The 14,998-nt window shown below is 45.3% G+C and overlaps 1 protein-coding gene across 9 annotated transcripts in view; it reads right to left on the bottom strand.

Annotated features, from left to right (window-relative positions):
* LOC145391415 (copine-8-like) overlaps window positions 1-8,506 on the bottom strand; it is a 35,974-nt gene extending 27,468 nt beyond the window's left edge. For 2 of the 9 annotated variants that reach the window (XR_013895844.1, XM_080266022.1), the window contains exons 1-6: window positions 7,903-7,924; window positions 5,617-5,712; window positions 5,072-5,246; window positions 4,143-4,259; window positions 3,484-3,839; window positions 804-1,111 (exon numbers count right to left, since the gene is read on the bottom strand). Coding sequence is in view for 8 of the 9 variants with exons in the window: in XM_080266022.1 (XP_080122148.1) it covers window positions 804-1,111; window positions 3,484-3,839; window positions 4,143-4,259; window positions 5,072-5,246; window positions 5,617-5,712; window positions 7,903-7,916 (1,066 nt within the window). In the remaining variant the exon portion in view is untranslated. Of the gene's footprint in view, window positions 1-803; window positions 1,112-3,483; window positions 3,840-4,142; window positions 4,260-5,071; window positions 5,247-5,616; window positions 5,713-7,902; window positions 7,925-8,237 lie in introns of those variants that run through there. The other 7 variants (XM_080266027.1, XM_080266024.1, XM_080266026.1 and 4 more) reach the window with 7 other exon arrangements.
* Between the last annotated feature and the right edge of the window lie 6,492 nt (window positions 8,507-14,998).

Below are 14,998 nucleotides of genomic sequence, written 5' to 3'. Positions count from 1 at the left end.
AGATAATTTCAATCTGTGATCTGACAGTCCCCCCACCTCCTTCCCCCCCCAAAAAAAAAAATCATCATCCATTCCTATGTTGCCCCATGAGGAAAGCAGGAGCCTGAGGCTAGGCAAGTTGGTCCTGACATTTAAGATGAGAGTGACCAGCCTCACTTATCCCTGAGTAGCATTACATGAGCAATAAACCCCAACCATTCCTTGGATATAAACCTGCCTAGGCTCAATCTGATCGGAGTGCCTATTCCCACCAAACCACCAGCAGCCATAATTTGGTTATATGGTTACCATCCAGTGTAGTAAATGGCTTCCTGTTATACAGGAAACCATTTGGCTTGTCACTTAGTGCTGAGTCACCTGTAGACAGAAGGAGGAGAAAAGAATGAGGGAAAGACAGAAGAGGAAGGACGGAAAGAAGGAAGGAAGAGAGAAAAGGGCAGACACCAGAGAGCAGCACATCAAGTGAGTGGATGGTGAGCACCCCCACCTACCACTAAAAAAGGGAGAGAGAGAGAGAGAGAGAGAGAGAGAGAAATTGGTTTGTAGAGTTTGTGTGCTGAGGGTGAATCCAGCCCTGGAGAATCAGTTAGGTTTCTAGTCACTATACTGAATCACCTTTATTTACCTCCATCTGGAGGGATGGGGTGGAGAGGTACGGTATATGAGAGAGGGGGGTGTGAGTTGGGAGCGGGGCAGTGAAATGGCAGGGGACAGGGCGATGTGAGGGCGATTTGTTTGTGGCCACCCCGAACGGGACTGAGGCGTCTGGCAATAGATAGACAGATAGATAGACCTTTATTTACCTGAATCATAATCTTGGATAATTTCCCCTACTGCTTTGATGGCCACGACATACTGATTATCCACTCCAGGTGTTAGGTAGTGGAGGGATCCAGAAGTGCGTGGATCTCCATTTGATGCAGTGAAATCCACCGCAACTGTGAAGTGGATCTGGGTTCCTCCACGGATGTAGTCGAGGAAGGATGATTCAATGCGGCATGAGGCAGACTTGAGTATAAGTTTCCCTGAGTCCTTGTAGCTGGACTTTTTGGCTTTCTTTTTTGGGTTGATGAGGGAATATGTATTGCTGTTGCCGGGTCCTTCAAGCAGTCTGTAAGGATAAGTGCAGTTAATGGATAGTGTACTTCAAAGCAGACCAAAATGATGCCATACTGGGCTTAACCTTAGTACAGTTTTATTACATTGTGAAAAATAATGGTCTTTCTGTACATCTAAATCTCATGCATTTAGCTCACACTTTCACCTACAGAACTGTTAGCACTAAAGTGGGTTTGTTTTCATCTGACAACTTGGCCACTCCCACAAGCTGAATACTGTGTTGTGGTTGCATGAAATTCAGTGAACCTTGGTTGTGACACGTAGAATTTTCCTTGGTTACTAGTGAAGCTGACCCACCAATCAACAGAGCTAAAAGGCGTTAAGAGACCTTTGTCAGGTTAGAATAAACACACTATACTCCTCTCATCGTCAAAGTCATCATCATCATCATCATCCGAATCTCCTTTCCCACCCTAGGGCAGGGTGAGGTGTAGCAATGTCCAGACAGCCTACGTTTACCCAGTCCAATAAGCCATGCTTCCATTCATTCATCATTGAAGCCCCTGGAATCCTGACTGTATCTGATACATCAAAAACTTTCACCACATTCTGTAACTATAATCTTGGTACACTATCTTTGATTCTGGTGTCCACAGATTTCCTCACTCCGCATCTTTCAGAAATCACATTATTTTGTACTCTCCATACTCCACATACATTCCTCAGCAGTCCCACCTCCACTCCTCTAACTCTTGACTTTTCATTTTCATGCCACACCATAGGCTCGCATCCATATGTTAAAGTTGACGCTAACACTACTTCATGTAAACCTCACACAGCTGCAACACTGAAGCCTCTGTTTCTTATCAAGGCCTTCAGAGCACCAGCTACTTTCCTTTCATGTGTCACTCTACTTTCCACTTCCTTTGCACATTTTCCTCTCTTTTTTATCACTGTACCCAGGTACTTAAACTCTCTCATCAATTCCAGTCTCTCTGCATTCACTGTAACATCACACTGGGAGTCACCTTCTCTCTCTGTTAGCATTACTTTACTCTTTTCTACATTTACCCTCAAGGCATGACACTCACAGACATCAGCAAAACTCTGCACTAGTCTCCCAAGTTCTTGTGCGGTATTTGCAAGTAGCACAGCATCATCATCTATCTATCTATAGCCCAACGTCCTAAACCTGCTAAGGGTGGCCGCAGACAAAACGCCTCCAAGTCGCTCTGTCACCCACCATTTGACTACCCTCCCCCCAACTCACTCCCCCCTCCCTCATATACCTCTCAACTCCATCCCTCCACCTCATATACCTCTCAACTCCATCCCTTCACCTCATCCTCGGTCTTCCCCTCCCTCGGTCTTCCCCTCCCTCTCGCTCCCTTCACCTCACCTACATACACCCTCTTAGTCAGTCTTTCATTCAGCATCATCAGCATACAACAAATTTGAGATATTCCATTCATTAACAAAGCCATCCCTCTCTCCATTACTCATGTTTTTACTTCTCTCATCACCCCATCCATATACAGTATACAGTATATTGAACAACCATATGGATATCATACAACTTTGTTGCATGCCCACAATGATCGTGAACCATTCACTTAGATGCCCATCTACCCATAAGCATGCCTCACTACCCTCATAAAAACTCTTGACAGCACCTAGCAGCTTACCATCTACACCGTACATGTGCAAAACCTTCCACAATCCTTCTCTGTCAATTTTGTCATATGCTTTTTCCAGATCCATACTTGCCATTGGTCCTTCTCACAAGCCTTCTCCACTATCTGTCTCACTGCAAATATTTTATCCACACATCCCCTGCTACTCCTAGGGTCATCCTGTTCATCACTCACTAGGACTTCTGATATCTTTCTTACTTTATAATAATTCTTCCATGTACCTTCCCTACACCACTCAAGAAACTTATGCCTCGATAATTCTTGCACTCACTTCCCCTCATATATACATATATATATATAGAGAGAGAGAGAGAGAGAGAGAGAGAGGTCTATATATTTATATCTATATATATCGATATAGATATATATATAGATAGATAGAGAGATAGATAGATAGATAGATAAATTTAGATCTATATACATATCGATATATATATATATATATATATATATATATATATATCTATATATATATATATATATATATATATATATATAAAACACACACACACACACTATTCTGTACATACATCCATGTAAGCCTGGAATTACAAAAAAAAAGAACATTTACACTTAAAAGAAAAAAAAAAACCTTGCTCGTGGTGCCCCTAGTTAATGACAAAACTAAGTATGTATACCATACAGTACAAAAATTTTAATCCAAAATTCATTTGAAGCTGCCAAAATACCCTTTAAAGACATTAACTAAAATATCCTCCTCCTGTCTTACTTTTCAAGAGTAGTATAACATTCCCCAATAAGATCATGACTTCCATCAGAATCCCAGTCATAACACTCAATCTTGATGTTGCGGTTATGGTCACCAGCACACAACACACGCGCTGGTACAAAAATCAGCATCCACACAGGGTCCAGCGTTTTCTTGACATATTCAGTCTTGTGCACAGCAATGTAAGAACTGTTGTCATTACAACGGTAGAAAATAAGGAAGGGATCACTCTTGCCAAATGTGTCCTTCTTGTCCAGACCCGAGCCAATGAAACTCATGGTGACAACTTCTTTTGACCCCGACAGTTCATCTCCTTGGACTATCAGCGTGCCACCTCCCTTGACAGTAAGGCTTAGCTGAGAACAAAATATAAAATACTCATAATATCATACAGAACACAAAAACAGTAATGGTAAAAATGTACAACAACCAGTACCATATTAAAGGCGGACCTCAGTATAAGTAGGGGACGAGTTCTGATACATACAGTAGCTACTATGTCAACTTTTTTACATACATGAATGGCCAAATTAACTTCAGAGGTAGCCATCATCTGGAAATAGTAAGAATAAAATGAAAAGGATGTCCCTTACACACAGACATCAAATACACTATAAGGTGACTCATACAACAAACTAAAAGGTTTTTTATTACTTTACCTGTGACCCCTGGCAGCCCATAATCTCTCCAAGGGAACACTCGGCTGAACCAAGGGAGTCTTGTTCGTCGACCTTAGAACTCTTGGTGTCCCAGTCATATATTGCAAACTTCATCATCTGCAAAATCACACTCAGCTTCAGAACTGAATAAAACTCTCAGGTAGTGAAAGAAAAGGCAGTCTGAAAATGTCAGCACAAGAATAATGTTGAGACAGTCAAATCTCATTATTCCATGTTTCCTTATTTTGGAATCCTTCTTTTGCGGCTGATTATAGTACAGTAAAACCTCAATATAACGAACTTCAATTGACCGGAATTCGCTTTTATTGAAATCGAAGAGCTACAGGACTAAATTCCTGTGCTGTATATCAGAAAAAGTCTGATAAAGCCAGAAGCAGTCTGGACTGCCTAACCACTTTGGCTATGTTGACCACAAAAAGATAAGTAAAAGACATGTTTATCAGCATACAGTACAGTACTGTATTGTGTATTACACCATTTGATTATTGTGGTGAAAGTATAATACAGTGCAGTAATGCAGTGGTAGTGAAAACAGTTTAAAAACTGTTGGTGCAATCCAGACTAATGTCTGAAATATTGGAAAAAGTCTGGGTTAGCAAGGGGGAAGTCTAGATGTCGCTTTTTTTGGAATTTCGCTTTTTTCGGAATGGCTTGGACCCCAATTAGTCCATTATAGTGAGGTCTTACTGTATATCAGATGTTTTCTATGGACTGAGGTTAAGCAGGTGCCCTAACCAGCTAATTGATTTTCAGCAACTGCTGAAAACTCATCTAAATAAGGCTAAATATGGTATCCAAGAAAAAGAATGGTGGACTTATAGTGCATAGCATCATACAGTAAACTGATCTGGGTTAATCAGTGTACTGACTGTTACATTTTGATCAGTCATTATCCAACATTACTGTACCTGTCGTTCTTCAAATCGATAGTCGGCCTCAATCTTGCGGACCCATTGTGGACTGAGTGAATCTTTGATCATCTCTGTGCACCCCAGTTCAAACCAGCGATCCTGACCTGTCTCCTTCATGTAAACAATGCACACAGGGTCACTTCTGCTCATGACATCCTTGTTCTTCAGGTCCCTGTGAGGTATATGTGAATGTTAACCCCTTCAACCATAGGATGTACGGGTAGTCCTCATTAAGTCAAGGATATGGTCCAAAATATTACTTTTCATACCGTAAAACAGATACTGTAAATCAGGGGCATCTGGCATATCAGCAGCACAGACAGTAACAGAACTTTAATCAGCAGTTCTTTCATTTACTGCTGACTTAATAGTAATGAAGTATGTGAAAAATGGTGACTTGTAATGAGAACTTGCTCTGTATGGAAGTTCTCAGGATGAAGGGATTAGCCTAATGAACTACAATATACGTAACCCTTTGTCTTAAAAGTGGCAAGGACAGAACAAAAAGACTATGCTACTACATACTGTCCAGCAACACTCACTTGGCAGCCAGACTGAGCTCCACCTTGGTCATGGGCATCATCTGAGGGGGCCCTGGAGGCATTCCCCCAGGTGTCATACCGCCAGCCTCCATTCTCCTGTAAGGAAGAATGGGATGATGAGAGTGATTATACTCTTTTCAGCTTAACTTGGCCTAAAATTGACATCTCTCCACCTTGAATGCTGAGCTGTAGCAAGATTAACAAAAGAACACTGTGCTAATCACAGTGAAGTGCTATTATGGAAAAGATGAAGAATCATAGTACTGTACAGTACAATACTGTATTGTGGTCTTCTACCATACACATTTGGGAAAAAAGCTGCATAAAGAATGAATATCCCCACCAAGGTGAGAGAAATATAGTTGCCAAGATTTTAACAATAGTAAAAGTGTCCCACAGGCTTCCACATGAATTGTAGAAGCCCAAGGCTAGGCTGCTACTTGTTCAGAATATTTAAGGGATGGTGACTGTCCTATTTCTTTCGGCATTTTTATACATAATTGAAAGCGTCATGTCACATCCTGAAGATCTGAACCAACAAGTGCAAGACACCGAACTATCACTCTAGCTGCCAGTGCTTTAAATCTATCTATGGGGTATCTGTCTATAGCCCAATGCACTAATCCCGCAAATGGAGGCCGCAGACAAAACGCCTCCAAGTCGCTCTGTCACCCACCATTTGACTGCACTCCCCCCAGTTCACTTCCCCCTCCCTAATGTACCTCTCAACTCCATCCCTTCATCTCATCCTTGGTCTCCCCCTCCCTCCTTCCACTTCACCTACATACACCCTCTTAGTCAGTTTTTCATTCTCCATTCTCTCCACATGCCCAAACCACTTCAGTGCATTTCTCCTAATCTTCTCAATCTCATCCACATCCACCCCACAGCATTCTTTCACTTCTTCATTCGTCAACCTGTCTCTCCATGTTACTCCACATGGCCCTCTCAGGTAACTCATTTCCACTGCTCTCACTCTTGACTTGTTCCCCTCTAGCAAGGGCCACGCCTTGCTTCCATAAGTCAAGGTAGGGATCACAATACCATCATGCATTGACTTCTTAACTTCCATACTCACCTCTCTATTTCTCATCACTGCTTTCAGTGAATGAACAACCTTTCTTCCCTGCTGTACCCTTTCAGGCACTTCATCCCCCAAACTTCCATCCTTTTTCATCACACTACCCAAGTACTTGAATGCACTCACTCTCTCCATATCCTCACCATCCAACCACACTGTGCAGTGTGGCTTCATTCCTCTCAAACACCATAACTTTATTCTTGTTTACATTAACTTTCAGATTCCTCTTCTTATACCTTGTCCCAGATTCATTCACCAAACCTTGCGACTCCCATTTATCTTCCACTCAACATGCTTTAAACGATGATAAAATTCTGGCTAACACTGACCCTTCCAGACCACTGTGTGATATGGGTCGGGTTTGTCCTAACTTTGCTTAGTAGTGTAACTGCAACTTCAGGGTTATTTTCTCACAGATATCCTCAGTGACATCAGCTTTGAAGGGCAGATGGTACTGTATGTTGCTATGATGAAAGTTCTTCATTCTTTGCCACATATATGAAGACCTTCTGTGATACAGGTTTTATCAAAATTTCAGTTCATCAAAAGGTTATACATGATGACAGCAAGTTTATCAATACTGTAACACTGTTTTATGATATCACCTTAGTTGATCTGTTTTCACCTGATGGAAATGAATCTTTCATAATCTGAGTACCGTACTCAGTTACAGTTACAGTTACGTGCGATTCAGTGAACCTTATTTATGAGGCAGGAATGGGTCTCCTTGGTCACTTGTCTAACTGACCCTCCAATCTGACTACACTTGCCATCAGTCAGGTTGAAAGGGATGTGTGAGGTTAAACATAGTATGAGATAGACTAATGTAAAAAATTTTCTAAGCATTTTAAGTCCAAGATATCATTTCCAAACTACTGTACAGTACCTAAATAGAAGTGGCTTGAAGTTGACAGACTGAATTGTTACACCCATTTTTATTTTTTTGTCTTCAACGCTTTACTAGCCAGCTGTAGAAACATACTATCACCTTCAAAAATTTTTTTCTTCTAAACATAATACGAGCTGGCAGAACAGACTGTTCCTTACATGTTAACAATTGGGTTGGTGGAGGGTTAGTGCCCCTCCTCTTAAAACAACTAACTCAAAGACAAACAGCCACCCCATGCAGGATTATGGCTTCTGGCTATAGATGGATAAATATATAAGATGAAGATTAAGAGAACACAGTCATAAAAGTACCTTACCTAGCCTTATGCATGATGATGACAGTATGTTATTTGTATCAGTGATCTGCTCTTAGCTACCTAGATGGGTGTACACTGAATGAACTCAAAGATACTACTGCAGCTAACACCCAGCTGGAGTAGCTCGTGGAGATAGCAAATGATAGAGTATGTAATCACAAGATAAGACTGATTAAGGATGATTGATCAGCAGAATTATTACTGACTATTTTTCAAGTTCATTGGGCAATTCATGGTCACTATCAGTACTGAATGCAAGAACACTAAGCCAAAAATTAAATAGCTTATGCTTTTTCATATACTCTAAGTAGTCTGCCATATTAGCTGGTCCTAACCACTTGTCTTTTCCCCTTCAGTCCAAGTACTTTGGTCATTTATAAAGGCTCCAATATGCTTGCATGCTTGGCCTTGGTCACCTAATGGTGGCTCTCAGTGCTGCTTGATCTTTAGCAGCCTCTGCATTCTGTCCTTTATCCCTGAGGTCATACTGTATGACCCAGGGTGCGGATGCTCAAAACTTTAGTCCCGGTCGTTGCTCGCCAGCGCTGGATAGTCATCACCTGTGTTCACAATGGCTGCCGTCTGCAATGTTCAAAACAGTATGGGCGCCATGTTGTGACGTCAGCGGGACTATCTCTGGTCGGAACTCCATCAAAATTTACGACTGGTACCAAGCAGTCCTAAAGCCCATTCAGCACGGTCGTAAGGAAGCTTTGAGCCTCTCATCAGCGTTATCTACCCCTCAAAACATTAGTTAAGGTGTTTGTCATACATACAAGCATAAAGCGGTATTTTATTATGGCAAGGATCCCAGGGAACTCTCTCATGCATGATTTGTACTTGGTTATCGAGTTTTAAGTGACTTGCTATTGAGGCTGTAATGCTGTGTTTTTAGGGCGACTTCTCGTCGTAAAAACACGAGCACTGGGACGGGGTCCTTTGGCTAGACCGGATGTAATGCACTAACAAAGGAACAGGGCATAAAAAGAGACAGTACACCGAATCACATCTATTGCTTAAATTCTATCCCTTACAGTGCTACATACACAATATTTGATACACAATAACACAGAGATACAATAATACACTTATAATTGGATCCAATCTACTTTTGCACAGGGCACAGGGCAGTCAGGGATATGGGTTACTGTTATTGAGGAGAGATATCACTTCACTGCGATGGTCAATCGAGAACATTTGTCGTGTCACTGGTGGATAATAATAAACGGGGGAGTTTCACTTATATTCACTGTGATCGGGAGTCTGTGGGGGATATGATACTATAATAAAGGTAGGGTGCGTGTGGCGATATCCGACACCGTCACCTAGTCGCAGGGGAGCATTTCACTTGGCTTTCGGCTCACTCACACACCTACCTTCGACTCCACCGAAAACTCCCCGCTTCCTTTCTGAGAGGGGGAACTGAACTGTTTAATGTTCAAGCACGACTTACTCCGATATCACTGTTTAACATAACTTTTATTTGTCACTGCCACTGTGCATTGGATCACTGTCACTGTATTAGGGGTCACTGTCACTGTATTAGGGGTCACTGTCACTATCACTGTTCTACCCGTGTTTCTTGGGTAGTTGGGTCACTAGTACTTACTGTCAGGGAGGCTCCCTTGTTTAGGGCCTCGACCTGATGGGCGGCTCCTTCCTAGGGCCGCGCTGGTGGGGTGCAGGGAGGCCTCGTAGTCTGGGGGCCTCGACCTGATCGGGGGCCCTCGGGACTAGGACCGAACAGGCGGAGGATTCGGGCCTGCTTCTTCTTCTGCCGGGGCGTGAGAGAGCCTAGGTCGCCGTTGTCGGGGACCGTGGTGGAAGGCCTGGGCGTCCGGGGTCTGCAGGTGCTCAGGGGGAGAGGCGCCGTCAGGGCTGGGCTGCGGCAGCGACTCCTGTAGGGCTCCAACAGTGCTAAGGAGCGTCCGGGTGTGGGCGGTAACTCCGCAATCGGGCCTTGCCACCACTCTAACGCCTCCACTTGGCCAAGAAGCCTGGATGGCGACGAAGGGCTCCCCGGAGGGAAAGAGGCTTGAGGGGGACTCACGCTCTTCGTGGTTCCCTGAGTGTGTTCATTGGGCTGAGGTGGGGCTCCACTTCCCCTAGTATGGACTTTGGCTGGTGCCGAGAACTTGTCCGGCGTGCGAGGGACACCAGTAGGGTGATCGGGGTCGCCCTTTCGCCGAGGCAAGCGGCCGTCAACATGGTGTTCCTCCCGCGGTAGGGAACAAGCCGGAGTGAGGGGCACGAGGGCCGCACTCTCTCCAATACGGACAGATCCTACCGTCAGGGAATTCTCCACCCTGGTACGTGCCCCAGTCGTAGCTGAGTGTCTGCCCGTACGGGAATCGACTAACGGAGAAACGGGATCACCCGTCTGCTCCGGCGAGAGGCCGGCCCCGAGTCGCCGCTTCCAGCGCTACACGTACGGTAGCAGGGTCTCTTTACCCTGGACCGTATTCTGGCCGTAGCCAAAGTACAACTGGAGAGGGATGCACACAGGCAACTCTCCCTCCTCAGCGTGTTAAGGCCTTCCCCCTTACACACTTTGTCAGGCCGTAGCCTCTTATGAATTGTAGATGTGCAGCATAATTTTATCTCATGAGACTGTGAAAGCCTCCCTATGATGCCACATACTTGCTATAAAATGTAGGCTACTCATATATTTTCATTAGGTATGACATGTGAACTGCTTTTCTTCCACAAACCCTCGTTCTAAGTTAGATGTGGGCAGATTTGGTATTTTTTCCGGTATATTACAATTTAGGACACTACTGGAATTCACATTTTAACCTCCATTCTCTGGAGTATGCATATTGAATTCCAGAGGTGTCCTAAACTGTTAATTTATCTCTTTTTTTTCTTTTTTTCCTTTAGGGACTTTCATTAGCTCACAATTTTATTATGACCAGTATGTGCTGTGAAGTGATAGGGTCTGTAGGTAAGGATAGGGTAAATGTTTACAAGTGCACCTGCCTCATGGTAATGAATTTGATATAGCTCAATAAGTACATCTTGATGTCTGGGTCAAATCATTCTAAATCATCCATGGCAAAATAATAGTCTTTGAGATATTAACGAAAACCCACCACCACTTTGCACTTAGCTTAAAACCTAACCTAACCCACCCTAGTCTAATCAGAAGCCTAACCTAACATTACTTAACTGGACCCCACTGACCTAAAAACAACTTATCACCGTAATCATGAGGCCTTGGCTTGACAACCTCCAAGCAGGTTTGGGGTTTAGGTTAAGTTAGTTAATTTAGGTAGATTAGGTTAGATTGGATGGGCCTAATGGTTATTAACAAATATAAAATCTGTCAAAGATTATAAGTTAAAAAAGAAAAACATTGCAAAGCAGGTCTTAAGGAAAAAAATTCCAGTTTATTGGCTAAACCGAATGCTTGAATTTAGTTTTTACGTCCGAAACATCACGTTGAATTTGACTGACAACATTGACAGCATCAGTAACATACTGCCAAGCTACTGCCTTCATCCTGACTCCTGCTGAGGCAGTCAAATGAAAATTTTCCCAATATAAAGTCTTGCTTCTCTGCAACACTTGTTGCCATAGCCAGCAGTTCTGCAGCAGTAAAGTTGGGGCGCCGAGGTCTCTTAGCTTTAGGTTCACCTTCCATTGTGAAGTAGGTTAGTATTAGCAGACAGACATGCGTGTGGCGAGTATCTGTGGCGGTGATATTTGTTGTTACCAGCATGCACGAGTTGTCTGTTTAGAAACAACCTCCTTGATTCTCATTGGGTGCCTTTTTTGTTACACTGATTCTCATTGGTTGCTATCAGATCAGCTGGCGAACTCCCTGCCCTCTGCCGCTTGATGGGACTAACACTTATACCCGCCCTACGACTGACCGCTTCTCGTTTGAACATTGGTGGAGGTGGTCAGTCATAAGGCGGGAATAACTTAAGACGGGACTAGAGGAGCGACCACCGACGGCGGGACTGAGATATGACCAGTTTTGAGCATCCGGCCCCTGTTCCAGGTCTACTTCAGTCTAACTTTCACAACTACCCTCGCTCCTCATACTTCTTGCCCTCCACACCCAGTTGTCATCCTCCATCCTCTCCAGATGCCCAAACCATCTGAATCAACCCCTTCTCATCACAACACTTCATACATCAGGTCCCAACCTTCTTCTCAGCTCTTCATTCACAATATAACCCCTAAGGCTTGTCATTCAAAGATGCAGTACACATGGAACTAATGAATATCAATTCAGCAGTCGGTATGTTTAAGCCCACGAATAATCTGCCCCTTCACTGCCCGAGTCTCGCTGCCTTTCATTTTAATCATGCTGTCCACAGACAATTTTGTCTTGCATCAGATAGGCTACATTTCTGGGGGGTGTAAAGCAATGAATTAGGTCGCCAAGATTTTAGACAGCAACTAATTCCTATCACTTTCACTTATCTATAACTCCATGACACCGCATTGATCTCTCTTAATTTGATGAATGCGATGCTCAGCTATGGTTCTTAACTGCTCTCACCTAGGTTTTGTAAAATGCCCGCGACCGGACCTTCCGCCCCGCCACCCCCCACACCACCACCGGACCTTCCGCCCCGCCACCCCCCACACCACCACCGGGCCACCACCACCCCACCACCCGAGGAGGAGATAACGGTCAGGTTAGTGACCCGGGACAAGAGGGTCATCCGACCACCTCTGACCTGGGCCCCTTCTCCCCGCAACTACCTCAACACCAGGTGAGCCCAGACCCGCAACAAGTTATACGGCGGGTTAACCCTCGACAGCAGTGGGGTGGGACTGATACGTCAGTCCCTCGTAGTCTTGTGGTGACGACCACAACTTCACCCCAACGGGACAGGAGGTCCCTAGGTGAGCCACAGGGTGTTTACACCTACTGCCACCGCGAGCCACGAGGAAGTCCCTTCCTCTGCCGCAGTAACCCAGGTGAGCCACGAGGGGCTTGTCTCCTCTGCCACAGTGAGCCACGAGGGCGTAATACCCTCTGCCACTATCAGGACAGGAGGTCCTTTGACGAGGGAAGAGAGCCCTCTATAATAAATAGGGCAGGAGGCCCAATAGTGGATTGTACAGGGCTCACGCCCCTAGCCACTCGAAGGGTAAGAGACCCTCACACACCGCCACAAGTGGGTCCCAGGACCGATCAACCTGGTGCCACGGCAATTATAAAGACAAGAGAGAGAGTCGCCTCTGTGCTACCCTCCATAAGTGTAAGAGAGACCACGGCCTCCGTGTGTCCTCTAGAGCCAGCTAACTCCTGCAGGAGTAGCCGGACACCACCTGGGGGAGTTACCCCTAAAGTGTCACCTGAACAGAGGCCTGGTCCCAGTCGGGACCTACCTCCTACCCCCGGGAAATTCTTGTCTTCCCCAGGTACCAGAGGGAGACGAGGCCGCAGCCCACACCTGACGGCGCGTCCCCCGGTAGACTTCCACAGTCCTCGGACCCCTAGGCGAGCCCGGCAACCCGTCAACGCCAACCTCCCCCTGCCGCAGACCCTACGACGTCAGGCCCGTCTGCTACACCTGTTTGGCCCCAGTCCCTAGGGCCAACACAGACAGGCCTCCCTTCACAGTGACCAGAGGAGGGCCTACAACAGGTCGAGACCCCAGGCAAGAGGGTCTCCCTGCACCGTGACCAGAGGAGGACCTACAACAGGTCGAGACCCCAGGCAAGAGGGTCCCCCTGCACCGTGACCAGAGTGAGGACCTACACCTTACAGTGACAAAGTGATATCGCCCCAGAAACTCGGGCAAGAATAGTGACTTCCCCTTTCCTGTAGTGATCCAGTGACAGAGTGAACCAGAGGGATTACACCAAAAAGTGTTCGTAAATACCTTCCCCTAACAAAGACTATAAGTTCTGGGTTCATCCGAACAGTGCTATCCCAAAGTCCAATCTAGAGTAGTCTCCCCCCTTGTCAGTGTACGCGCGGGCGAGAGTTGCCGCGTCGAGCCTAAACAGTGAACTCTAGTGCTCTACCTCCCTTGTTAATTTATAGTAATAATCCCTCCTCGGCTCATCAAGCCCAGACATCTCCATTGCCCCGACACGCTAAGACCTTTTGGACTTTGATACAAGTGAATCCCATCCACTTACGGACTCTTAACCTATTATAAAGCATAATTAAGGAGTGTGTAAATATCCCATATTGCATTAACGTAACTCTGTATATCTGTATCCTCTGTTTATAATACCATCCTATGTGATATTGTTAAGGTGTTGTAATTAAGGTAATAGATGTGTTAAAGGTGGACTGCCTAGTTTTTATGTCCTGTTCCCTTGTTAGTGCATTACTTCCGGTCCGGAAAAAGGACCCCGTTCAGTAGCTAGTGTCTTTAGTACGAGGAGTCGGCCTAAAAACACTCAGCATAACACTGGTGGCAAGCGGTGGTTCTGGATCCGAGTAACGCATGGGGGAACGTTAAAGGAAACCTTGCACAATGGCAGCTAAACCACACATTCAATTACCAAAATTCAACCCGGACCAATGTGACATGGATGTTTATTTGGACATGATCAAACCCCTTTTAGACATAGGATTTGAATCAGATAAGGAGAAAATTGCAGTCACACTACCGAATCTGGGAAAAATCATCACAAATGTCGCACCCAAAATAGTCCCAGAACTGTCATGGGACCAGTTCACTCAGATAGTGAAACAGGCTTTTATGCCTTGCATGGGCAGAGTTGTCGCACTCTCACAACTCGACGCCCTCACCTATGACGGTAACCTGGATGATACTTTCACCCAGGCTCGGCGCCTCGTCACCGCCGCTTATCCCGAAGCTGAAGTAAATACTCGGGACACTCATACCTTCAACGCCCTGCTGAGGATCCTCCCGAGCATAGTCAGGGAACATTTCTCCATATATGATCCCTCAGGAAATATGGACCAAGACCTGCAACTCGTCAGACGCCTTCTCGCCGCCCGTCCCACACCACAACCGCTTCACGCAGTGACAAAGTTCCCCACAAACCACAACCCCCCACCAAAAGCCAAGCCGCCGCCTAACCAATCGCCTCCAGACCCGCCTCCCACAGTACCCAGGGCTTACCCGCAAAGGAAGCACCATAACCCCAG

The sequence above is a fragment of the Coenobita brevimanus genome, chromosome 18 (assembly GCF_032717465.1).
Source record: "Coenobita brevimanus isolate Jiangsu-jjx chromosome 18, ASM3271746v2, whole genome shotgun sequence".
Lineage (NCBI taxonomy): Eukaryota > Metazoa > Arthropoda > Malacostraca > Decapoda > Coenobitidae > Coenobita > Coenobita brevimanus.
This window is presented reverse-complemented; position numbering and strand designations above follow the sequence as displayed.